Below are 26,883 nucleotides of genomic sequence, written 5' to 3'. Positions count from 1 at the left end.
GGCCGCCCGGCAGCCGGCACCCACCGCCGCCGCCACCCGCCTCATCCGCCGCCTCACTTCCGCCCGCCGCCCCGCCCCGCGCCATCACGCCCCGCCCCCGCGCCAGGGCCGAGGGTTCGAGTCCCGGCCCCGACTCCTCCGCGTACCGAGAGCGGATCCCGCACCCCCACTCCCTGCCGCCACCGCGCACTAGGACGGCGGCGCTACCTTGAACCGCACCTGGGAGTGGGGCGTAACAGCGGCTGAATAAGGCAATATGTTCACCGATATGTCACTGAGGCTCATCTTGCACGAGTGTCTCTTCTTGGTTCAATTTACAGATCCGAGTTTTGATTTCCCTTTCTGAGGCTGCAGATAAGATTTTAAGGAAACATTCAGTGTTGGTCTCCATCATGACATACGGGGTTGCTACCCTTTCTGTGTACCAGATGGGTATTCCTATTCTTTTTTTTAATAGAATATACATATTTAAATAGCTAACAGTTCTGGGTCTGCTGGCTGATGGCTGCTGTACACAGCATACTTTGTCCAAGTTCTCTGGAGTGTTAAATTAAACCTTTCGAATTAGATAAAATTATTCACAGAATTATTACTCTGTCAACAGTTAATTAATGTTCTTTTTGTTTCCTTGAATACCATTGTGCAGCTATAAATGCTTCTTCAATCTCATTTCTTTACATAGTCTTTTGCCTTTTATTCTTTGTTGGTATGATTTACATTCGTTTGAAAATTACTAGCATTCAGATCTCTCAAACACAGTGTTACACGCTGATTTTGAAACTTCTTTCGGGTAAAGAACTGCTTCTTTCAAAGGAAACCATTTTCTCTTTTTTCTCTGCCTACAGTTTACCTACAGTTAGTCCAACAACTCCCAGCAGTTGGCTTGTAAAGAAATAACAACTAGGTGCTCGAGCTAAAGATCTCTTCTTTTCTCCTTTCCCCTCACAAAATGCCTTATGCATCCAAGTAGCCACTTGTCTTGCTGCTAGGCTTATCCTTTTCCATGCTTAAGGAAATGCTTATTTCCACAGCCTTAAAACAGGCAGACCAAAATCACAACTCCTTGTCATCACATACATCTGTAGCCTTGTACTCCAAGACACCTCAGGTTTTGGAGGCGAGCAACAAGGCAGCCACTGGAGCTCTTCTTAGCAATCATGGCAGTAGGTGGCAGGTGGCTGATGGGGCCCCTTTCTCCAAGGACAAAACCACACCGCGCTGGGGATGAGACCTGTGGTGCACCACCGTGTCCTGCACAGACCTACCAACTCACGCACAGCTCACCTGTACGTCTGCAAAACGGCACAGCATCGCACCACGGTCTTGCACAGGAGCGTCTGTGCAAGAAACATCATGTGGTCTTTTTTTAGCTATACCCTGTTTCAGGTACAAGGAAATCTCAGAGAAGCTTGGATTTTAATTTGAATAAAGAGACAAGTAAGGAAGAGAGAGCAAGATCTCTGAGTCATCAGCACAGCGAGTAGCTGAACTTTGGCTGAGGTTACGCAGGGAGAAGAGGGAAAAGGAGGGGACGAAGAACAGAGAGTACAAGGACTGGAGGATAGAGCAAGATCATCCGAAAGGTAAATTACACGAAGGAACGTGGGAGAGAAATGAGAAATCTAGGAGGAAATATACTTCTTCCTTACTTCTCCTCTTCTCATCCTGCCTCTGCGGCTTAATGCAGCCTAGGGAAGCACACTCCACAACTTCTCGCATTCGTCATCCTACATTAACTAACAGTAATTTCACAGCATTCTTCAAAAGTCTCACAGTGACAACCTACCAGGGAGTAAAAAAGAGCCAAAGAAAATTAGCACAAAATAAGTTCTCAGAAAGCTAAGAAATGTTAAAAGATCCCCTGTTGAAATATGTCACTGGCATACCTACACAGGCCAGACAAGGGAGAACGGCCTAAGTCCTTCCGAAAGGATGGAGGGGGTATGGGATACTAGATGGGAACACACATCCTGCTGCTCAGGTATGAACTTTCATGTCGGTGGCACATTATCCACATATAAACGAGCTTGTCTTTCGGGCCTTCTTTAGCCTGTAGGTGAATATAAATTGGGGCAATTATTATCTCTAGTTCTGTTATTTACATATACCAGCACAGGAGACGTGACTAATGCTAACCTGAAACTAGTGAAGCCTGAAATGAACGGGCCCCTGGTGACCACCCGTAACACGTACCACCAGCCAGGCCTTACGGTACGCATCCCCTCAGCAACGTCTGGGGCCACACTCTCAGATGCCGCTTGACTTACGACACGCCACTGCATCTCCTGTTAGGTTCCACATGCCCAGGCAAGCTGTCAGAAAGCTGGTTTTGCCTGTTGTACCTCCTTAAAATTACTGTAGAAAAATGTTCTAGGTTTACCTTGAATCACTCGGGTGACTTCAACAGATTTATTCTGTTTGATCCAGTATCTCTCCATGATAGTGTATTTGGACACCTAAGCAGTGCACACATTTGAAATAAATGGGATTTTAGTGCAAGAGGAAATTCCCATATGCCTGCATGTAGCTACTGCAATTCAGCCATGTCTTTTTAACACTGCGAAAAACCCACTCATTCTAACTAAAACATTACAAATTCAAATATTTTTAGTAATTTGTAGATTTAGATGTTGGAAGGATAGTAAATGTGCATCTATTCATGTAAAGATCATTTTCTAATATGTATGAAAAGATGTATTTCTTTACATGATCCCAGTGGTTTGCATATTACTGGGCCTTTTCAGCTCCTTTTAACCACTGTTCACACTCAGTTTTCATCCACCTCAGTAGCACACTATCACAATGTAAAGTAATGCATCTGTACATAATGGTCTCTGCGCAGCAGCGTGCTCTCAAAGAGGACAGAAGGTAGTGTTCTCCTTTCAGTACTTTGACGTGAGATTCCTTGAAGTCAAATCCCTAATGAGGCAACGTGAAACCCGCCAGGTGAACACGGAGAAGGGGGAGACACGATAAAAGAGGATCCCACGTGACAGCTCTCAATCCAGTGAGTAAACCTTGCTACTGCACACTAGCAGTACTGCAGTCAGTAAGACTGTCTCTATGAGTAAAGATTGTTTGTGCAAGGACTGAAGGTCTTTTAAAATTAGTTTGTTTTATAAACCATAGAGTGTACAACATGCAGGAGCATACAGGTATGGGTACTGTAATTCGTATAGGAGCTGTTGCTGGAGTCTAGAAAAGCAGAATTTATTCTGCTCTGAGACATCTAAATCTGAAAAATTCATTAAGAGAGAGAAACATAACACTCAAACACTCATCTTGGAAATCATTACAGTGATACATACCGGGAACTGAAATCATGTTCCAGAATCTATGCATCAACCCCAAATCTATATAGGTAAAATAACGTATAAGTAACATTTATTATTTTTTATGAAATTACTGTATTTTGAAATAGTATGATGATGTAAGATATATTTTCTATCAAGATTAGTACAGAAAATTTACATTTCAGCACCTGGCTATTTCTTTTATTTCAAGAAGCACAATACTTCGAGGCATTTGGGATTCTTGGGCCTGGCCCGGTGTATTACAGATTTATTTTTCTTGTAACTCAATTAATGGAATGTTATTCTCGGTGTACATGAGTGCCACTGAAAGGGAACTCCGACCCACTGGATATACTGCTTACCAAAGACTATCTCAAAAATTATTTCCCAGTTTCTCGTTTTCTATCCTTCGCATTATTCAACAACCCACGTCCTAATAGCAGGGGAAGCCCGGGCGCTGATTCAAGTCACATTTTCCAAGGGATTTTTTTCAGTCAAGTTGCTGTGGTGTCTGAACAGGGACAAGGTCTCTTTCAAGTCACCTTCAAATGGTCACTGACAAACACTTTGCCCTCAAATGTCAACCTGTCACTGAAACAGATTAAAAGGTCAGACAGGAGAAAAATAACAGAGGAGGAAGAAAAAAATTCTCCTTAAAAACTCTTATAAAAGAATTGTTTTAAAAATTAAGTCCAAATTATAAATGAAGACACCTTAACACTTACGTGAATAAACAAACCAGGAGCAAATTTTCTCAAACAGCAAGTTTTCTGGTGCGTTGTGCAAGGAGCTGGTATCTACTCAATAATTACAACTTGGGTTTTCAGACACTTTAAATTGTTTAATGATGTGAGTCATTTAGAGGAAAAAATAAAATAATCAGGCATTTGTACATTATCAAATTTAAAGATTCATTAAATAAAATCTATGTTTTATTAGAGCAGCAAGACAACAGCCTACAATTAGGTCAAGCTCTGGGTCACAGCTATGCAGAATTTTAATGCCTCCAAATCTTAACCCTTTGTAAATATATCCATCAGAGATTAACACATCAGCATATAATCTTGTTAACATAGTCCAAATCACTTCCAGGGAAAACAGAACATCTGACCAAACTGAAGTTGTGATGGACTGCATCCTCCATCACAACATTGCTGCCTTTGTCTGGATCGAGTGGGTCTGTTGCTATAAAGATACTTTCTGCGTTCCTTCTACAGAACACAAAGAAAAGCAACATATTCAGAGACAGCAGAATTTGTCTCTCTGCTCTGCGAGTATGGATATAGATTTATTCAATAGACTTACCACTGATTGTTCCTTCTACTGTGGTTTATTAAATCTGAAATATAACAAAGCATCTTAGTGGAACTAAGAGCCTTGAGGCAATCTTATGAGAGCCCTTGTTTTCACCTTGGAAAGGCAGCACATGGAAAGCACAACTTGCAGAGTGATCCATCTCTATCACAGCAACCTGCAGTCTTCGACCCTCATTTTCTTCAGTGCTACATCACTGTCACGCCAGCACAGCCCCACTGATTGTGATGGCAGGCCTGATTTATGTTGATGAAGTGAGTAGGCAAGTCGTCTGCTTGTTTTCATGCCTCCATATCGAACGCTGAGTGCAAAGAGACACAGTACTTGGCCCTTCTGCTCTGTCTGTTCATAACGCATAAAAGAATCCTGAACAGGGTTGTGCTTGTTTTCCCTTGCGTGTTCTCACTGAGTGGAAAACAGGGTGACTGCAGACACCTAAATGACTATGTCGTCATGCATACCACTGGAAATTACATCTATTCCTTAAAGAAGCAGTGTAATTTTTAATCAAACTGCTGAATGTCCTGAAAGTATATTTACCTTTGTTTAACTGAAATGACAAACCCTCAGAAAAAGAGCTCTCAGTCAAACTGCACTATCATTTCAAGCATATGCAGCATATTTAATGTAAGACTTGAGGACTCCCTTCACTGTTTCCACCTTGGCTTGTCTGAATTTGACACAAATTAGAGTATTCACTGGTTTTAGGTTGGCTTTAGACTTAGTTGTAGGTTCCTGCTAAGTCAGTAGAGAGACAGGCTCCTCCTGAGGGTGATACAGGTTGGGACACAATTTAGGTCACCAGACCACTCTCTTGAGGTCGATGTGTAAGCTCAGTCTCTCCGTTTGGCCACCTTGAATAGGTCCTTTCCCCTCTTCTAAGGAGTCACAAATCAGTTGTAACCCCAAGGTCCCGACTCGGATCTAAAGCATGAGGGTCCATCCAAAGAGGAGTGATGACAGGTTTACTGACAGAATACATATGGCAGAAAAACAGTAGTGTTCTTGCTGTGAGCCAGTGGAACTCCTGCAACTATCTGCAAGCTACACCTGCTCTCGTGGTTGTGTTGAGAAAAGTATTAGCTTCACATGGGCCTTGAGGAGGAAGACGACATTGTAAAACTATTCCTTGCTTAGGGACAACTCAGACATGAAGAATTATTCAAATTAATCTTGACATCCTAGCTCTTCAAACATTTCAAATGCTGCCTTTATCTGGATTGAGTTGCAAATATTCTGTAAGGTTGGGAAACTTCTTAACTTAGTAAGAGATCATGGAGGCAAAAAAAAAGGGGACTCTTTCAGAGTAACTGGCATAAAATTAACCAACATTTGTCACATTTGATCAAAGAAATGTCAGCCATGAGAACACGCATACGTTTCATGTCATATTTAATGTCATATTTACAAAATGTGCATGCTTACATTTCAGCCACCCATATTCAAAGGTCTATACAATGGCCACTTACATAGGTATTACATATGAATCATGTATAGAGCAGTAGAAAATTAAACCATTTACATAACTTTTAATCCTCTACTTATCAAATAAATGAGCTAGTCTTAATTTTAGACTACATTTTTTCAGATAAATGTTTCAAGTCTGGCACATTGTTAAGAGCAGAATCCCAAGTCAGCCAAAACCGTTATAACTTCCCACCTGTGGAGCTGCTCCCTCATTTTCCACAGGTTCCCACAGACAGACCACCCAGTGCCAACAAGCAACCAATGCTGGGTTTTAAGACTTTATTTAGGATTCCTTTTAGACACGTGTTCCTCAAATAAATAGATATATAAATAACTTGAAATTCACTATGCGAAGCTGTAAAGCACTTAAGTATTTGTTATCCCATCCATCCATTATTGAAAGTTTTAATCTATTTAACAGTGTACCCAAATAAAATTAATTTACATGTTAGGAAAAAACAGTTGACATTGTATTTGCTAGGGTAACTTGAGTCAAGAGGAGCAGCATCTGTCAAATCAGTTTAAATGTCTAGATTAAAGGCCTTTTAATTGCTGTTGCCATCTTCTTCCCGTTTTCTGTATGCTTTATTCAACATTTGTATTTCTTCCTGATAACCACCTCTTTCCATATGCTGCTTTTTACTATTCTGCCGATGAGCTTCGACAGTGTCTGGAATTGATATGTTAATATCGCTGTCAGGATTGTTTGACGGTATGAAGAGGGAGTAGGAGGCAGTTTCCCCTAAATCACATGAGACAAACCTGTTTTCTTTCCGTGAATAACGTAAGGATGGAGACCTTACCTGCGTGGAGGACTGGCTGATATTACTGATGATTGACACAGTATCCAGGGCCTCTTCATTGTCACAAATTTCAAGTACCTCTAAATGAATTTTAACGCTTGTGTCGGCAAACGTATTAGGAGACTCCTCTGGGTTTGGCTCGTGACCAACACTTTTAGATCGGTACACTTCAATTTTCTTTGACATGGGTGTTATTTTTTGCCCTTCAGTGCTTACCTCGTATGTAGACAAAGACAGCGTTTTTCCCGTGGGTGCCTGAAGAGATACAGTTCCTTGAAATGCACACAGAGGGATAGCTAAGGCCCCACCTGGTCGCTGAAAAGAGAAAGAATGACCATTATCTAATGCTAATTTTTGCAGTTAGAATCCATTACAAGTAAGCCAATTATGCTGAGTTTGTTAACTTATTTCACTGTTGCAGACTTTTCCTTGCGGTATTTTAGAAACCTGGTATTTATGACTTTAAAGACTAGAAAGAAGTGTTTTGTAATTATATACTTTAGTATAAAAAGTGAAGTCCCAAGCGACTATGACTCAGCTACAGCTTATAGACACACACACTTTATTGGAACAGTCTACACTTAACGTTTCATTGCAGCCAGTCCACAACGAGACAGCCAGCACTACGAGGCACTTCCCTAGTTAGTACTCACGAGCACCTCTGGAAGTGTTTTCACTTTGCTCAAATCAGGTCAAGATACTGATCTCCTAAAGCTTCTCATACAGTGACCAAAAGGAGAGAAATCACACCAGAGGACTGTTCCAAACCAGGACCCTAAGCTGACAACATCTGCCTCCCTTGGGCACCCTGTCTTAATTAGTCTTAACTACATTAGATGCTTGAAGTTAGATGGTTTAGCTACCAAGCTGAACTTTCCAAAACAACTTGTCAGATATTATTCAAGGAACTTTTTTATGCCTTTCATTTTTATAGTGGAAATAATGTTCACTCAATGGTATCAGCTGGAAATGTATAATAAGGATTTACAGCACCACTACCCTGACGGCCAGAGGGCCCATCCAGAACCTTGCTGCCAAACACATCTCACAGTGGTTCTAGAAGCCAATACGGAACATATTTTCTAGAACAAAGCTGAATTTATTAGTAGAGAAATTTTCACACACTTGAAGGCAGAGAAAGAAAATTCAGTTATAGCGCTGCAGTACTGAAGGGAGTTTTTAGCAGTTGCAATGAAAATACTGTTTCAGAGGCTGTAAATAAATAAAGGCATTACACAAAAAATCACTGTGAGTGCCTGCGTGGAGAACAAAGGACACGGCTTGCTCCTATGTGGACTGTGGTAGCTGACTCAGTGGTAGGTTGTTATATGTTCTTTTCCATAGTGCTGCCGGACACTCACACTATAAAGACTCTCATTTTTAACTGTGGAGGTTGTCCATCTAGTGACTCATGTTGGACAGAACAAAAGTGATGGCAGAAGTAGACACACACAGCAAAGAAACACCAGACTCAGGTTCTGGAGAATCTCACGGAGGGCTCATCTATTGCTCCATCCTCATCTGCTTTGCTACAGTTGGGCTTTGACTGCTTACTGAGAAGGGCTGGGATTACCATTTGAAAACTTGCTCTTACTCACTAAAAAATGCTATTAAAAATGAACTGCAGGTTTGCCAAAAGCAGACTCCTTGGCAGACAGTGAAGTGCTGACTTTGGGACAGGGCAATTCACGAGGAAGGGCTGCACTGGTTTAGCGGGAAATGCATGACAGAGAAGACTACTGAAAGCAGGGGAAGCTGCGGAATCCAGCTCTGCACCCACACAGACACTAGGGAGAAGTGTGCACTGAGGGTATTGAAAAGCTTCCAGGTAGCAAGGTGAATCACCCTGCACAGTCTTCTGCGTTGCTGTTGCTATGCTGCTTTCATAGCAGTTGATGATCTTTTAAATCTACCTCAAATATCTCCAGATCACATTGTTATGTGAACTGCAACCTTATTCCTATCGCGCTGCAGTTCCCTCTCCAGCTAGAGGTGACTCCCTACCTCCTGCTGCTGCTGCCTGGCAGGAAAAATCGCCAGCCCAAACCTCATCCTCCCCTGTCCTTCTTCTATAGACACACAGACACACAGAGAGACCCTCCTTAGTAGCGTGTGGCTTTCTGGATGATTAGGGAATAAGAAATAGTATTACAGCAATCAATGCACAAAGTGAAAAAATGACAGTTGATTTATCAGGATGTGTAAGTCTGAGGCATTTAAGGAGTTTGGATAGCACTCACATTTCTTCCTGTCCACGCAAGGGAGGGCTAAGATGAGAGAGGGAGACAGCTGTCTAGGAGAGCGGTATATGCCTCTTGGTTTGTGAGTGTTGTGATTAATCTACCTGCAACCAAGAGACAAACCGCAGAAACCCTGGGCTTTGGAAAGGACCAGTCTTTCCCAGGCAAGTGACGGGGGGATGCCCTGAGCTCACCCTCGGAAGCAGAAACTCCAATGTTGTACTCCTGGGTATTGATCTGTCTTGTGCAAACCGTGTGAACAGAGACTGAGGAAGAAAAGGAGGAGTGATGGAAAGACCACGTCTAATAATTGGCAGTATGGAGAAGTGCTAGCATTATTTCAGCACTGAAAGGATCCCTTCCACTTCGACCAGTTCTGTTTAGTGTTTCCTTTCTAGTAAAACTGAGAAAGTGAGTAAAAACAGAGAGGTTTAGGATACTGATTAGAAACATGAAATTGTTCATAGAGAGCTGGGAAGGGCAATTATTTGCTGTTTATTAAAGGAAGCTGTTGTGATGAGACTTTTATTGAATTAGGCACAACTTTACAACCACACAGCTAAATCAAGTGCCACATTACCTCACCTTCACTGAAGAGCATGAAAAGGAAATCAGGTTTCATTGCATAGGAAAATCTTGCCAGACTATGACTTAATGTGGTCCTTCACCAAAGGAATTTGCCTGACAAAACCCTAGGAGCTGGCTTGCCCTTCTGGAAGGAAATCAAAGTTGGATTAGTCTCCTTAATAGACTTGTCAGAGAAAAATGGTCCTCAAGTGTTCTTCCAATGTGCAGTTACAGAGGCAGCTATCATGCTGTGTCATCAAGCCAGCAAACGTCCTAGATCAGTGAATGTTAGACGGTAGCAGCTCCCTGCCAGCTCCTGGCCGCTGTCTGAGTACAGAGCCATGGTGGGTACAAGGGCTCCCTCAAGTGTAGCTCTCCTAAGGGTAAGCACCAGCAGCCTTTGTTTCACAGCAATGACGAGGGAGCTTTTCTTTAAAGCACAGTTACGTGTTGGCACTTATATTTTCTGTAGTTACTAATTGTAATTAGGATCACTCCTCCAGGAAAGGAGAGATGTGAGAATAACCGTTTTCTCAGCTTGTGGAAGCTCTTGTCCACTTGTCTTCCATCCCGGGTGCTTACTAAGGCCACTAGAGGACAGAGCAACAAATCCAGCTCTGGGCAAGACCAAGTGGACAAAGCCTACTGTTCTAAGCAGCACAGAGGCACAAGGTTAGTGTCTTGGATACTGCAATAGATAGAGCCTGGATATCTAACAGTCTTGGTAACACACATTTAGAATGGTGTTTCTGTTGGATACAAGCCCTACAGCTCTGTTTCCAGCCCCCTGTCTAGTTTCTGCAAAAAACACTGGAAGTCCTTTGCAGGGTCAGTTAAGAGTGTCTGCACTTCTGGCTGTTAATCAAGCTCAGAGTCTGAAGAACAGTCTAAAACAGCACTTCGATTATACTGAAAGACATCTAAAGAGTATGAAAAAAAAAAGTTAAATAAGAACTGATTACTTCAGTGCAAGGTTATGTTCTACTTAATAAAACACTGCGGATTTGTCAGACTGAATGTCAAGAAGATGGAGGATATGTCTGAGGCACCTGGAAGGAGAATGAGTAATCCTCACTGGCTGGAATGAATGCTCCAGTTCTGGAAAATGAGAAATTTTCCAATGACCACAGATTTAGTGGCTCTTTCTGAAAGTCTGTTTTCTGTTGAGAAATCAGTATTTACTTTTAGAAGTGAAAAGGATAGAAGTCTTCTATGCCACTTCCCAGTCACTAACCAGGAAGCCAGTAAACGACATCATTTTCCACTAGAACAATTCCAGTAGAAATACTGTTCAATTACAAACACCTTCACCTGTTTCTACAAGTAGAGAATCCATTTGCCTCTTTGCAAACCATGCACCACAATGCCATGCACTTGTGACTGTGACAGGCGCCTGCCTAGTAACCACTGCCCTTGCAGGGAGCAGCTTTCAAATCACAGCTTAAACTCCCTCAGTGCAGCAACTGAGTTGCAATGAAACTAGACTATTAACTGCAAGATTTGACGACGTACATGTGTGTGAAACAACCCCATTCATCACCAATGCAAAATGTTCAAAGTTAAAAAAAATCCAAATAATTACTGAAAAACAGTAAGCAGCATTTGCATGATACTAACTAAACAGAGTTTATTAAAAATTAAATCAAACCCTGGAATTACATGATAGGGGAAGGCAGGAATAAAGCCTGAGGAGAGATCTGAGCCACTGAACTGAAAATTCACCGCTAAGTGCTGAGGGGAACTAGCACTACCTTGGCTGGCCCCAGAGTGCCACAGCCCCAGGAAGACTCCTGTGCTCCATGCTGGAGGGGAGCTGCTGCAGCCCCAGACGGTGACCGCCCCTCTGCAGCCAGAGCACCTGGAAGGACTCTGCTCCAGAGCCAGAAATGGGCTAGCAACCGAGAACTGGATCCAGCCCCTCGGCTCCTCAGCAATGCACAGGGCACTGAACACCACAGCCAGGCTCCCTCCTGGGTTCAGAGCTGTCGCCCACCTTGTGCTTGCTTTGCAAGCTTCGCTCTAGAGTCAAGCAGCCCAACAGAAAAATTCTGTGAATAAAAACAGTTAGCCCAAAAGAGGGAAGAATGCATTTCTAGTTTTATGTATAGCCAGGTAAAACTGATTATTACTGGAATTGTTTTCAGTATAAATTACTATTAATGAGAACAGAATGTGATCCTTATCTTGTCCTTGATATCATTATTAAATATCCATTTTTGCCTCTTATGACACATTCATGGCAATAAATAGGAACCTACTAGCAAACCAGACTATACTGGTACATCCTGTGAAGAAGTATTTTATCCTCTACTCCCATTGCTACTTACAGTTCAGCTTTCTGATTTTAAGCCTTAGAATCCAATTTAATTCTAAAGCAGTAGGAAGAGAAAGCAATTTGAGTAACACTTAACAGTGCCCTTCAGTTCATCCATCCAGGTTCCTGTGTCTCACCTCTGCATTATTTTAGCATGAACAAGAGCATCCACAGTTGTAGAAGGGTTATGATTCATTTCTCCTTCAGTGAAAACAGAGAGAGACCCACTGTGCTGTTTCTGAATGTCTGCCACCTCACTCTCCACAGCCTGGGCCCAAAATGCCTTTTGAAAGGGTACTGCTCCACTGACCTCTTTCCACACTGTTTTGCCCACACATTTTGTATTCCTGTTTTTAAAAGAAAACCTGGTTTCTAAAAGAAATATGCGTATTAACTCCTCGCACACCATTTATGTTATGCGTTCTCTTTTTAAAGCACTTCTACACAGATGTTTTTAAGAAGGTACGGAAAACTTACAGACACTCGTTTCTTGGATCATCTTCAGAAAGACAACGCTTTGACTCTATCTTGACAATGCATGCAGGCATCAGGCACTAGCATGAAAGTAAAGAGCTTTGTGAAATAAAATAAAACCCTATCTTTTCAACCAAAGTGCCATTTTGCAGCTTTTGTATCTCAGCAGTTTTGCAGCATATTAGACACACCTATATAATTATCATTATTCCTGAATAAAATGTAGACATTTTTCTACAACTCCAGTACTGTGTTTATCAGAATCAGTTATACCAGGATTTGTAGTACTATCACAAAGACACGCCACAGCTGAAGTGCATTCTTTCTGAGTCCCGTGCATCCCATACCAGTTTGGCATCCATGGCAACTACGCAGGACAAGGAAGGCTTGCTGTCAATGGTTCTGATCATGTGAAGTGAAGATTTGTCTTTCTGAGACCCTACTCACTCTCAACTAGGAGAGGTGAAGGCAGGATCAGACACTTATCTGCTTGAACACAGCAGATTTAAAATTGAAGCCTGTTCTGGTTCTTATATCCACTTACAGATACTTTTTCTCTGTGTGAACACATGCATAGATACATACAAGTATTTATTTATTCACTGTACACACACATATATATGTATATAAAATATTTACCTTTTTACAATTGATTTCTTAATTTCTGGTAGGATTGAAAGGTTTCAATTTGGAAATGCTCAAATATTTCAATTTAAAAAATCACAGCATTCCCCAATCAAAACATTCTGTAAGCCAAAATTGCTATCTTTATGCCAAGGCCAGCTTTAACTGAATACCACAAAATATCTGCTGGGTCTCATAAAAGTTGCAGTCTAGCACTAAATCCGAGTGATCCCTCTGGAGGACTGTTTTCTGCAGGTTTGCACCACAGAAACAGCAAGTTGGTAATTTTTAAAGTTGCTTAATATATATCCACACTCATTTCATCACTCAGGAACGCTGCAGGATCTCTAACGCCGTGATGTTTGCCACGAGCTCCTGCCAAGGCGAGCTGGCCCTTCCCTTGCTTAGTTTTACTTTTTGTGGAGAGTGTTTATTTCCATCATGTCCTACCACAGGGCATACCCCCTGTGCAGCTCCTGCCTGAGATGGCTGGAGGCTATTCTGTCTGTTAGAATCTGGGACAGGGATTTCACTGGAGAACTACATGTACCAGCACATGCATTTTTAACAAGCAAAGACAAAAAATTACAATGAAATAAATCACAAATGTACTTGTTCCTTATGGAGTGCTGATGCATTCTGAACAGAGAAATCTCTGCATAATTGATAAAGCAAAGCCTTTCATTATTAAATTAAATTATCCACCTTCCAGATTTCACAGAAGACAGAAAGTAGTTGTTGTTGCTATGAGGCAAACCTTGCTCATAATCATTGTAGTTTAAGACGGGGGTCCCCTGTCCTGTTCTGGCTGCCTGAGCAGAGTTTGAGCCAGATTCACTGGGGGAGGACATTGTCACACAGGGGAGGCTTCAGCCTCTGCAGAGGACAGAACTGAGCCCCACGGTGGCTGGGCAATGGGCCCTGGCAGAAAGGTTTCAATCTGGAAATGCTCAAAGCAGGGAGAAAGGGCCCACCAGGAGCCATCTGACTTACAGTTTTTACATGATCCTACTAAGGCCTTTTATGGAACCTAGAAACTCCACAGCCTTACCTGAATAGAAAATAAGGTTTTAATCCCTATGGCTTTTTCAAGGGGGAAGGGGAGGAAAGGGGAAGGTAACTTTTACAGAATCTATTATTGTATTTCTCCTTGCAAATTGCCAGAAACCAAAAAAAAACCCCACCCTTTTCTATTTGGTTTGCCATTAAATAGCTATACTTATGTGAAATATTAATAAACGGGTATTAAGCTGCAAATACACTCGAAGAAAATTTTAATTTCATCACTTGCCAAAGCAGAGCTTCCCAAGGGTGTATAGCATTCCCTCTGCTTTCCTTTAGTGTCTGCAGGAGTTGATCGGCAATTTGCAGAGCTGGGCGCTTATAGAAAAGTCAGGAATGTATGACTGCAATCACCTTTGAATACTGTTTGTGATGTATTTACATGTCATGTTCAAATAATTTAAAACTCCAGTTTACAAGTGATCAAGAATTTATTCTGCCAGAAGCAGCCTAGAAAATTCTTTAAGGCTAACCTATTAATATTTCAAGTATCGAACATTTCTACATACTTTTCATATTTTGTATTAAGTATAACAGGATTCATCCAGTGACAAGGTTCTGAAACTCAGAGGTCCCAGTTCTCCAGTGCTTAGCACCTGCAGAAACCATTGTCCAGTCTGGATAAGCACACACTTCCCAGGATTTCCTGGTAATTTTTTGTTTCAGGGAGTGGATGACTGCACAGCAGGGAAATGAAAGCATGAACAGCTCCGTTCTCCAAACACGGTTATCAATTAATACTTCATCTCCTGAGAACGAAGCTGACTCTGTTCCAGAAGTCGATCCTTAGCTAGGTAATCCTTGTTAGCAACTGAAATCAAAGGTATGTTCAGAGCCACATGACCTGAACAGTGGTTCATGTAGCTCACAGCTCAGTTTGATTTCAAAGACAAGAAGTTGCTGTTGCAATATGGTACAAGCCAGTAGAGAAAAAAAAGGTTAACTGGGGGAAGAAAGAAAACGCCTAAGAGCCTGGAATTCCTACATGATCAAGGGGAAGACGACAATTTGTTTGGAGAATACTCAAGTGCACCTAAGTTAGGAGCTACCCTCCCTGACTATGCAAGAAGGCTATGTACTCAGGCATTTAAAGTTTGAACTAGTTGCCCAGACATGGTTGCCTAGTGCCATCAGAGATGCCGTAGAGGATTCAAGATACCCTCAAAAAACTTTCAAATGTAACAGAGGACTAATTGGAGACCTACAGCCTCCTGAAGCAGCAGCTGGAGGCCAAGTGGGACACCCTAAGGCATCTCAACTGGTTCTACATGCCTGTGTCTGGGCAACGGACTCAAGCACAAGGTAGTTTGTAGACTCTCCCTCATGATTCCCGATTTTCAAATGTTGTGCATGACAGGCCATGGAATAATAACATAGGTGTAACATTAGTGTTACAGTGAAGTAGAGATCATATTAGAGTGTGTATCTTGTCTCTGGAAAAGGTAGGAGAGCTCTGATGTGAGGTCCCAGCATGGAGAGCGACTCTCCCAAGCCTGCTGAATGGCAGCGGTAGAGCCAAGAACAGACAGCAGGTTTTGCTGCGTCCCAGTCCAATGCCGCTCCCATTGGGCCATGCCGCCTTCCCAAACAGAAATATCAGCAATCTAAATAAAGCTCTAATGAGTTTGTATTCCTAATTACTTTGGTGGAATATAGCTCTAGCTGAGAAGTTCTGTTTTTAGAATGTTTCCAGTAAGGATCCCAACGTTTCTTTCCAGAGACAATGTGTTTTCTGTTTATTTTAAAATAGAGGCTTAGTCTTCCACTTCCCTAAAAATAAAAATTAGCTGCAGTAAAATTAATTACTGCAGTGACTTGCCCTTTGAGAAGCTGACTGCAGTAAATTTAGAGCTAATAGGGTATCACAAGAATAGACAAGCTCACCTCAGATGACCTGAAAACCGGTATTTGTCATTGGCCTGCCCAATGTGGACAGGCCTTTATTTGGAGCAAATTAGTAACACAAAGTGCAACAGAGGCATCCAAGATAAGAATACTTGCATCTACAGACCAGAACTTCTGTACTCAGTTGTCTGGGGCTGAAGTGAATAAGCTCAACTGAAAGCCCTTTAATACTCCACAAATAATGCATATGGCACCCTTAGTGACTCCCTGCAGTATGGGTACAGCATGGACAGAAGCTCGGAAGGTGCCTGGCTTTAATGTCATTCAGATGAGTCCACAGCTGTCCTTACTGCTGGGCTTCACGGGAGTCAGCTGCCGTGAGCTTCAGTTTCTCTGTGGTCTGTAATTGCTGATGTCCTACAGAAGTCTAGATGCTCTGCACCTACTTATGCTAAAATTGCTATAAACAAGCTATATGTTCATGTAAAGATTTACTGTTTCAAATCTATTACATTTAAATAGTCTTCCTCATAGACAGAATAGTTTGTTTTACAGGAAACAACTCTCTTCAACACAGAAACAGGCTTAGCTTGATGGGGTTTGCTGAAATGTCTGGCTTTCACCAAACTTCTTGCCTTCCGGACACTTGTCTCACATCCTACACTGATGTTTCAAAAATAACTGAGAAAACGGGAGTGCCTATTTTGATTTGTATGTTTGTTATTTTTAATAAGATTTTTAAACAAGTACAGACTTAGTCCTTATGTAATTCTGTGCATTTGTGCTCACAACACACTGTGAGATATTTCTGACAATTTCTAATAATTTGTTTGCACTTCCAGGTAAAAAAGAGTGCGTAGAATGAAAATATCAGTGTTAATTATTTGCATGAAGATAAATATTTGGGGTGTGCACAAGAAACAGAGATATTATTCAAAATCTGTACTAGAGGAACCTTTGAATTGTGATGTCATGCATCTGAAAGTACAAAAATGCCAGCACTGTGGCTACCTAGGTAAATTAATTCTGGCTCTTGTATTTTTATCTTGTGTGGTTTCCTCATGTGGTACAGTGAATGTGGGCAACAACTGACCATGCAATTGAAGGCCAAGGTCATGGTCTATGCGTACGCCTATGTTCGTACAGAGAGGGAAGGGGAGAAGCTACCTGAGGTTTTAAAAGCAGAACAATGAGGCTAGCACTGCACTGAGGCAACCACCTCACTCCTAGCTGTAGAGAGAGCTCCATTCCTGCATCTCCATTGCATAGGATCAATGAGTCTCAAGTAATAAGGGTTTTGTCAACTGGACCACAATTAAAGCAGTGTTAGTGTCCACAGAACTGACATTTCCTGCTTTAGAAAGGTGCAACTCTGCAATCTATGTATCACACTCTAAAGAACGTGGCTTTTGCATAGTTACATATATCTGCCAAAGCTTTCCAGCCATGAACGTTTGAAAATGACTTCTTATGGTCTTGACTGACAGGGCTAATTGCATTATTAACTGCCTGAAGAAGGTCAGTATCACGGAAGAGAGAGGAGGTCTATTGGGCAGCATGTGGTGGGTACAGAAATCAGAGTTTGGGATGTCTAGTTCAGCTCTCACCATCACGTTGCTACCGGGAAGTCGTCACTCTTTGCATAGGAGATGGTCTGATGACATTCATCCTCTTTTTTGTGATAGCTGCAAAACTGGGCCTTACTCTTTTCACCAGACTTGGTGAAGTGTATTTGATGAGTGTACTGCCAGTCCTGGAAAATTTCTGAGTTCATTTGCAAGCATCATACTAACAGGGCTTCTGCTGAGGTACAGGTATTGTAAAGTTAAAATGAAATGCTGTTTTTGCTTACTAGAAAAATATGATGAAGAAAAATATGTTGAAGAACGGCACAAGCCTTTAAAGAACGGAGAACGTATCAGCCTACAATGTAATGGCTTTATTGGAAGGTGTCTAAATTGCACTGCTTTTGTAACTCCTCTTCCATTAAGTGGCATTAGGGCCAATGTACAAGGATCCCTTGGTCAGTGTGATACTGATTTTGTTTGTAGCATTGTCTGTTCTCTCAGAGAAAGAACACTGGTATCAATCAGTGGCAGCTCTTTGCAGGATCGATTCCTGTAAGAGTCTCTTACAGGACTCTTACAGTGTCATCGGTCAGTTCCACAAGGCTTATTTATCCTCATTACTTCTCCACAGCCCAGTTTTTTATTTCTTTTCTCTAGTTCTCTGTGTGCATATATACTTGTATCTAGCATTCATAAAAACCTGTTTAAGCAACAGATCTGAAAGCTGTTGCTTATTTTTCTGAACCAGAGAGGATAAAGAGCAGCCATAGGAAGCTAGCTGCTTCACACTGGGGTCCCAGCATGAGGGAAGTGCTATAGGAGCTTGCCCTATATTCAGCCTTGCCCTCCCAGGCAAATGTTTCTACTCTCAGTATTTCTGCTGTTCGTGGAACTCAACAGAGTGCCAATTGAATTTTAACTGCAGACAGAAAGTCAGCAAGCATCGCAAGGACCGCACCACTTTGTCCCACTTGGAGCAAAGTTAGAAGATGACAGTGAAATGCTACATTGATTTTCCAACCAGGGGAACACCACCTGCAGGAAGAGACCAGACGAGAGCATCACAGCAGATCAGCATGGGTACCGTTGTACAGGCCAGTGGAAAGCAACTAAAAACTTCAAGTCCATTTGTAACGCAGCTTCTATGCTGTGCCTGTTGTCTACTGGAATGTTTACAAGATCCTGTGTATTTATCACTGCTAAAAAAACTTCAAATTGCAGACATACAGAGATACAGCACTGATTTCTCCTAAGTGAAATAATTTACACAGCCTCCCCCTCTTTCTCTTTGCAGGGCACATAAATAGGTTCTATACAGAGAGTCTCTTGAAAGAGTTTGCTTGAGGCAACCCGTGGATGAGGTATCAAGTCAAAGAAAAAAAAACAATCAGAAAGCCTACAACATGCTAGATGGGGCTCTGAGCAACCTGATCTAGTTGAAGATGTCCCTGCCCATTGCAGGGGAGGTGGACTAGATGACCTTTAAAGGTGCCCTTCATCCCAAAGCATTCTGTGATTCTATGATTCTATGAACGTATGTGCAGTTTTGGGCGCCACAGTATAAAAAGGATACGAAGCTACTACAGAGTGTCCAGAGGAGAGCCACGAAGATGGTGAAGGGTTTAGAGGGGAAGCCGTATGAGGAGCGGCTGAAGTCACTTGGTCTGTTCAGCCTGGAGAAGAGGAGCTGAGGGGAGACCTCATTGCAGTCTACAGCTTCCTCACAAGGGGAAGAAGCGGGGCAGGTGCTGATCTTTTCTCCCTGGCAACCAATGATAGAACCCAAGGGAACGGCAGGAAGCTATGCCAGGGGAGGTTTAGGTTGGACATTAGGAAAAGGTTATTCACCCAGAGGGTGGTGGAGCACTGGAACTGGCTCCCCAGAGAGGTAGTCACGGTGCCAAGCCTGACAATATTCAAGAAGCATTTGGACAACAACCTCACACATATGGTGTGAATTTTGGGGTTGTCCTATGCAGGGACAGGAGTTGGACTCGATGATCCTTGTGGGTCCTTTCCAACTCAGGACATTCTATGATTCTATTGCAAGCCTGGGGGATTTCTGTTGCCTGAAGGCACTTAACTACAGGCAAAAAAATACATGACATATTTACACTCAATCTCTTTAGGAAAGGGAAATACACTGGTATTTTACAAGATGTTAAAGGTATCTTTCAAAAATACAGCTGAGCAAGAGTTAGAAATGACAAGTACCATTTTTTTCTCTCCCTCTCAATTATAGGTAGCCTATATAGGTATTAAATAAAACCCTCTGCCTCATTCTCCTTTCATGCCACTTTTATTCCAGAGAAATCACTTTGATGGAGCAACTCCTTACTCACAGAACAGACGATGAGGAGACAACCAGCTATGGCATCATTACTATCACTCCAAGGTAGTGCCATTTTCCAAGCAGTACATAGCTTCAAGAGAAAATCAAAGGCATCACATATATTGTCTGGCACCCTACTCTCAAAAAATCTAAATCAAAGTGATTGATACCTTTCTCACTGCTTCTTTAAGGTCTGAAAATAACAGAATAAAAAATACTGCTTTCACAATACAAATTAAAATGGGCAGCCTTCTGCAAGTATCACTTGTTGCTCAGAGGCTGAAAAAAAAGTAATGCTTACTTCTTATCCCCTGTTTCCCTGAATCACTTCAGGCAAGTGAGCAGCGCGGGCTAGCTGGCATGCACTATCCCTCCTCTCAGCAGACAGCACTGAAAAATATTCAGTCCTGCTAACAGTTACCTTCCTCTGAAGTACTCGAGTGGTTGCTGGCATCAGACATAAGAAATACCAGCAGTTTTTCAAATGAAAGCTCTATGCAGACTGTGACAAAGCCCCACTAAATATAATGGAATATTTACCCTGACTAAAAGCTGGGATGTTTGGACTTACAGTGCTTTGGATCAGACCCACTGTTGAATAACCTTGCTATTTACAAACTTTAGTAAAATGTGGTTGGATTTTTTCTCCATTTTCATAAAGTTTGACTTGGTAAAGGTAACCTATCCACATCTGCTTCTGACCTTCCAACTCCCAAAGCCAACCCCAGTTTATTACCCGAGGTAAGAGGTTAGTTTACTGGGAAGAGCTGTACTTTTTAACACTATTCCAATATCACACCTCTGCTTGCTAACATGCAGTCAGCAGGTCAGCCTGCAACTCTCGCCCCTCGTACAGTGTGTGAAGAGGCTGTCAGTGAGGACCACATCTACAGTAACTGCAGGATTGTGTGGTTAACTATGAAATCCTTAAGCCTTTATCTCACTATGTGAATCAGATAACTTTAAAATCAGCAAAGACAAAGTCATATTCACAAGGATCCAGTTGCATGTGTTATTGGCAGAGTTTAAATTTCAAACCAGAGAGTCCTCAATGCTGGCCAATTTCCATTCAGCTGAAACTAATTATCTTTCGCCAAGGTGGGTGACCAGGTTTTAGCCAAGCACACAGGTTTTCACATTTTAATTCTTAATCACAGTGCAGCTGAGTGGTTCGGTCATACCAGAACACCAGACACTATTTCCAACTGTACCTGACCTAACACTGAGACCAGCAATCCTAGTTCCTTACTCTGTTAATTTTGCATCAGAGATGCAAAGCCCTTCACTGGATCCTTACCCTTACCGAGCAGTGCAAACCACCTTCAAGCGAGATGGAAATCATCACACAAAATTCAGTAAAATTTCAACAAGTCCTTTACCTCAGAGGCTTTTTTTGCTCTTAAGAAGTGGTATGGATGCTGGGCCAATCTGCTCAACATACAGTGTAAGTTTGGGGGGAGCAAAATAGGAAACGTAGCAGTTCTTTGTAACTGAAGAGAATAGCACATATGACCATCAGCATGATGACTATAACCATTTAGCACCTCTGAACACCTCCTGCTATAGAAGCAGAACAGGGAGGAAATGTGCAAGATGGCTTTGTAGGACAGAAACATAAGGGGGCACATTTCCAGGCATGTGGTTCAGCCTCTTGACTTCCATTAGTGTTAATGGGAAAAACACAGCTATGTCCCTACCCTCAGGATGCAGCCCAAGAGGACATTTTTGCCTGTAAACACTGCGATTTAGTACACAGCACTGCACCCAGTATTCCCACCTCTGCCTTCATTTCATCAGCACAGCCACTGCCATGTGCTAGTTTTGCAGCAAGATAAGATTTATGGAAGCTTTATTTTTGCACTCATTTTCCTTGGGTTGAAACAGGGGCAAAACCACAGCTTTTAGGTGAAAGGGCTGAGTAAATTTACTGGGAAGTGCTAAAGAAAGAAAGAAAAAAGTAGACATGACATGGTAGGAAGCAGCTTGGGGGGAGGGGTGGAATAGGTGACATTTTTCACTTACTCATATACTGACATGCAGGAAGGTACATCAATCCGAACTCTTACAATATGTAAACCAGTATTAAAGAAATATATGTCCTCATTAATGTGCTTTACACTTATTATGCCATGTTGCTCCTTCCACTTTCTTCTCAGTCACAGGGAGCCAAGTTGTGATGTCCCCCTGCAGCTGCCATCAGGTATTGTTCTGCTGAAACAAATTTACTGCCACTTGCAGTACTTCTATAGTGGAGCTATGTATCAGGCTCTGGCTATGAAAATAAAAGAAAACCAGAAGAAAGGCCAAACACAAGCCAAGAAAATTGTTGCATTTCTTTAGGACTGTGATATAGTATAGATAAAAGCTTTATAGAAGAGGTTCAAGGATGGATTTACTGCAGTAGCCTGGAGAGCAGCTGCATCTTCCCTTTCCTTCCTAGCACCTCCTCTTGCACGTGCCCTCACTCCTATTGCGCAGGAAGGCCCTACCAGCCCCCTCTGCCCCCCACCCCATCCCCATCTCCATCCCGGCTCTGGCTGCCCTTCAGCTCCAGCACTGAAGTCCTGGCACGGAAACTCCCAAAGTCTGCCTCAGGCTCAGCCTCATCTGATCAGACATTTCTTCCTACTCCACCCAATGGACCGCCAGCCGATACGACAAAAAAAGTAACAAGCAAACATTGCATCTTTACTGGCTTTTTGTGGCACTGGTGTTGGGTTCCTTCCAGAACGTAAAGACAAAACTGTCTCTAGCCAGGCAACTGGCAGGCAAAGGATCTGCTGTCATCCAGAGCTGTATCAAACTTTAGTTTTGCTGGTTATTACAACTGTGCTGTGACCAGAGACTGCAGCCAGCAGCAGCTCGTAGTACCGCTGGGCTATATCTTTACTTTGCCCCAACTTGACTTGTGGGAAGCTCAGTAGAGTTTATCCAGATGATGTGCAGGACAGAGCTAAATTCCACTTTCCCTCTATATCCTCAAGAGGATTCAGTACTGGCTGAGCAAGCAGACTCCCATCTCCAGCTCAGCCCGGGGTTTCCTCCCCTGGGCCCTCCCAGCACGGGAGCCAGCAGATCAATGAGCAGAGAAGAGAAGAACTGAGCACTGCAGAGTGCCTGCTACTTCACACATTGTTTTCCTCCCTGGCAGAGGGAACATATTAGTGGCACCGCAGTTCCATGAGCCTACATCTCCAGGTTTAGTACCTCACAGTGTTTGTATTACATGTGCCTGGGTTTCAGAAGAAACCAGCGGATTGTCAGCAGCATAAAGTTGCAGGGGTAGAGGAGCTCCCTGTGCAACTCAACCCACTACATGAACTCCTAATGTAACTGAATTTTTTTTAAGACTAGAACTAGGATAAACAATCAGTGACAGCAGCAGTGTCTATGATCAGGCAAGGGACCAACTAATTTCCATGAGATTAGGTCAATTCTTTTTGATGGCAGCCTGCAAAAAACTGCAGAGAACTTTAAAGTACTGCCAGTACAGATGTATTGCAAAATAATCAGAGGTTTTGTTGGTAAGTAGAAGGGAAAACACAGTCTGCACGTATGGATGTTTCTGGAAATGAAAAACAGAACGCTTCATACCCTGCTCTTGCAGTAACTTTTTTTGTGGTCTGTTAAAAGCTTGAAGAGCAGCCACTGTACAGTCACTAGAACTGGCTAATAGCACAAGACTGGGTGAGGAACTGGAATAAATTAGTGAACATGAAAAACAAAAAAGGGTATATAATAAATTAGACATTCCTCAAACAGAAGGCCAGAAAAAGATGGATCTTTCTTGAATTGTATTGCATTTGACCAGCACTATTTCAGTGGCTTTGGAGAGCGGTTTTTGTCGGAGCACACATAGAGCCCTTTCACTCTAAACTACATTCACACGTGACTCAACTTTCTCTTTCCCGTCCTGCTTTTCTCTGTTTTTACCCCACTTCTGAGTAAACAGAAGCACAAAACTAACAGCTGCAAGATCTAATCACCGGTTCTCTGGTAACACAACTTGCAAGGCAACGGAGAGCTGGTGCAATCCCTGCTGCCCTCTCAGAAGCAATGTGCTGACCAAGCACACCGTATGGAACGCAGCTGCGCTGCATCTCCTGAGGAGCGTCATCATTTTAATGTTATCAGATTAATGTATTTCTACCTCCAGATCATTACAGGTACCTACAAAAATAGCATAACTAATTAACCAGCTAACTAATTAACATGCGCACACACACATAAATTTTTTTGAACAATGTCGATTTTATAAATCAGTGCCAGTAAAAATCTCACTCACTGCTATGAACTCTGGAATTTGGCATGGCCTTAAGGTGATCTGCAGCAGAAGTATAGAACCTAATTATGTTTCCTTACATAAGCAACACTAAATAACAAGGTCTACAGAGAAAGCAGAATTTATTGCAAGTTAACAGTTTACCATTTAATGACTTTTTAAAAATAACATAGAGTGACATGGCTGTGTGTTTCAGGCAGCTCCCTCAAACAAAATACGAGCATGGGTGCGCTCTCTTTCGTGGGAGAATCCCTCCTTGCCTTTCTGTTCCCCTCATACCCATCCCTCTACTGAAATGGTGATCAGACCATTCTGCACAGCCCCCTCAGACTCCTGTCACGGCCACTTGTGCCAGCAGCTTCCTCAAGGCAGGCTGTGTCCCAGGTAACCTGTGCCGTCTGAAGGGCTGAAGTAGCAGGTGACCTTGTGAAGGATAAAACTCTGCCACAGGTACCCTGAGGAGGATGCGGGCTGGGTTTGTTTCTAGACCACAGCACGCTCAGACTGGACTGTTTTTCAGTATGTCGCTTCTTTTCCTCCTGAGCTTTCTCAGAGAAACTTTGAGCAATTATTCTTTCACGAAGCAATGCTTGTTCAAGCCTGCTTTTATCTGCACACTACATCTCATCTCTCTTTTCTCTCTCCTCTCCTGTTCAATTTGCAAAGTGGCTATGAGAAAGATTAATAAAAAGGCATGACAACATGTTTAGAGATCAGGATGAGACTATTGCACCTTTTTGGCCCTGACCAAAGTGTTCTGGTTTACTGCACTTGGCAAAACAGTTTTTATTCCAAATGGGATACCCGTCAGCTACAGCAATGCACATCATATTACTCATTCAGCAGCAGCAACTAACAATGATTTCTTCAATAACTGGCTGAAGTTGACTGTAGCTCTCCCAACTGTAACTTCAGTCAGCATGGTATTTTCTACATTTGGTCACTGCAATGCTCTCCATTTTGCTGCAGAACAGCAAATTGTTTGGTTGCGTGAGTAAAAGATTCTCTCCTTGAACATGAAGGAGCACAGGGGCAGAACGACAGCAGGGGGAACCCCAATAACAGCATCAGGGAAATGGAGCACTCTGACCCAGCTGCTCTCAGGGCTATCGTGGGAGCTCTTAATTTCAAAAGCTTTCAAACCAGGTAGTATAGCAGAAATGATAAGTAATTTTGATTTGAGAAAAATGCATTGTAATTTTCTGTAAGACAACTTACTGTCCGTGTTTCAACAAGTATGTGCAGAAGGACTGAGATTATGTTTTTCTCAAGTTCTCATGCTGAGCATCTATGCCCTTTGCTACGGGGAAATTCAGCATGTAAGGACACATTTACCACATCACTTAACAGCTAAGCTGAAAATCCATGCATAATTGCTATTCTTCCTCCTACTGTAAATTATTACAAGTTCTGCTTACTGAAAAGAAAGCTGGAAGTACTCTAATAAGAACATCTATATTTATTTCTGTGATCAAGCATTTATAGTCTGAAAGTACTGAAGATGACGAACTTTTATTCTATTAGGATAATCATCCATTTCTTTGTAAGGTTTGGTATTTTCTCCCCAGTCGGATAGCTTAATTGACGGATTAAGCAGAAGTACATGGCCAACAAATGCTAGGGCCTTCTTTAACAAAGGTGGCAAATGGAGAGCGATGAGGAGAAAGTGACTTCTCTTAGATATTTAGGGACTTCCAGACAGGATAAATAAAAGGGGTGGCTTTTAACTTATTTAATATTTGGCCCAAATTGATCTTTCATGCAACATACATCTGAGAAATGCATTAAAGTTATTTTTACAATGCTTGCCAGAGTTTCATATTCTGCCCTTTTTCAGCAGCAAAGCAAATGTCAGCGCTGTGAAGCTCTGGAAGCTCATGCTGAATGTCAGACACGCTGAGATCTGTAACTTAGAAGCCTTGAACTTTTAGACCATAGGAGCCTTAATGCCTGGCAACTGCACACTGGGTTATAACTTGGAAAATGTCAGAAAAGGATGAATTGGGATTCCTTGTAATGCAAGCAGTGAAGAAGTATGTCCAGAAGTGACATATAAAGCCCCAGGGCAAATAAAGCCATCCACATGAAGTCATTGCCAGCTGCTTCACAGAGAGGTGCTCGTACCTGCTGTAATGGAATTCATAGGTCTAGCAATTTGAAATGGCAGCCACAGGAGATGGGAAAGGGATTTTTTAAAAAAAAATTTTTGAAACACCATCTGGAAACTACTGCAAGGAGAGCCACAGTTAATGATGAAGCCAGTGATATACCGACTTTATTAACCAAACTATACATGGCACACAAGGGGTTAGCAAGAACTAGTAGATTAAAACCAGGTTGAGTCATCATTTACTTCTGTCCACAAACACAGTAGTTCATCACTGCACAATGCACCAGAGTGAACATTTGCTTTTTCATGAAAGGGATGATCAATCAAATCTGAAATATCAAACAAAATCCTACTTTGACTCAATTCATAAAACTATGTTTATCAGAGGGAGAGGGGATTCCCTAATTTAGGTATAAATACCTCTTACACATCTTACTTATGTATGTGCCCAAGGTCCAGAGCAAGTTAATCCAGCTTTGAAGTCGGCCCTGCTTTGGAGCAGGAGGCTGGATTAGGTAACTTCCAGAGGTCCTTTCCAACCTGAAGCCTTCTGCAGCTCCTGTCTTGTGGATTTCACACAGGCTCTTA

General features: G+C 42.3%; 1 protein-coding gene across 1 annotated transcript in view; it reads right to left on the bottom strand.

Moving 5' to 3' along the window:
* Positions 1 to 6,619: 6,619 nt before the first annotated feature.
* GPR149 (G protein-coupled receptor 149) overlaps positions 6,620 to 26,883 on the bottom strand; it is a gene marked incomplete at both ends in the record, with an annotated part of 27,796 nt that continues 7,532 nt past the window's right edge. The window contains 1 exon segment of the mRNA XM_082319162.1: positions 6,620 to 7,192. Within this exon segment, the coding sequence (XP_082175288.1) occupies positions 6,620 to 7,192 (573 nt within the window).

This window comes from Platalea leucorodia, assembly GCF_965183815.1.
Source record: "Platalea leucorodia genome assembly, chromosome: 8".
NCBI lineage: Eukaryota > Metazoa > Chordata > Aves > Pelecaniformes > Threskiornithidae > Platalea > Platalea leucorodia.
The sequence above is the reverse complement of the archived record's forward strand: the minus strand, read 5'-3'. Positions and strand labels throughout refer to the sequence as shown.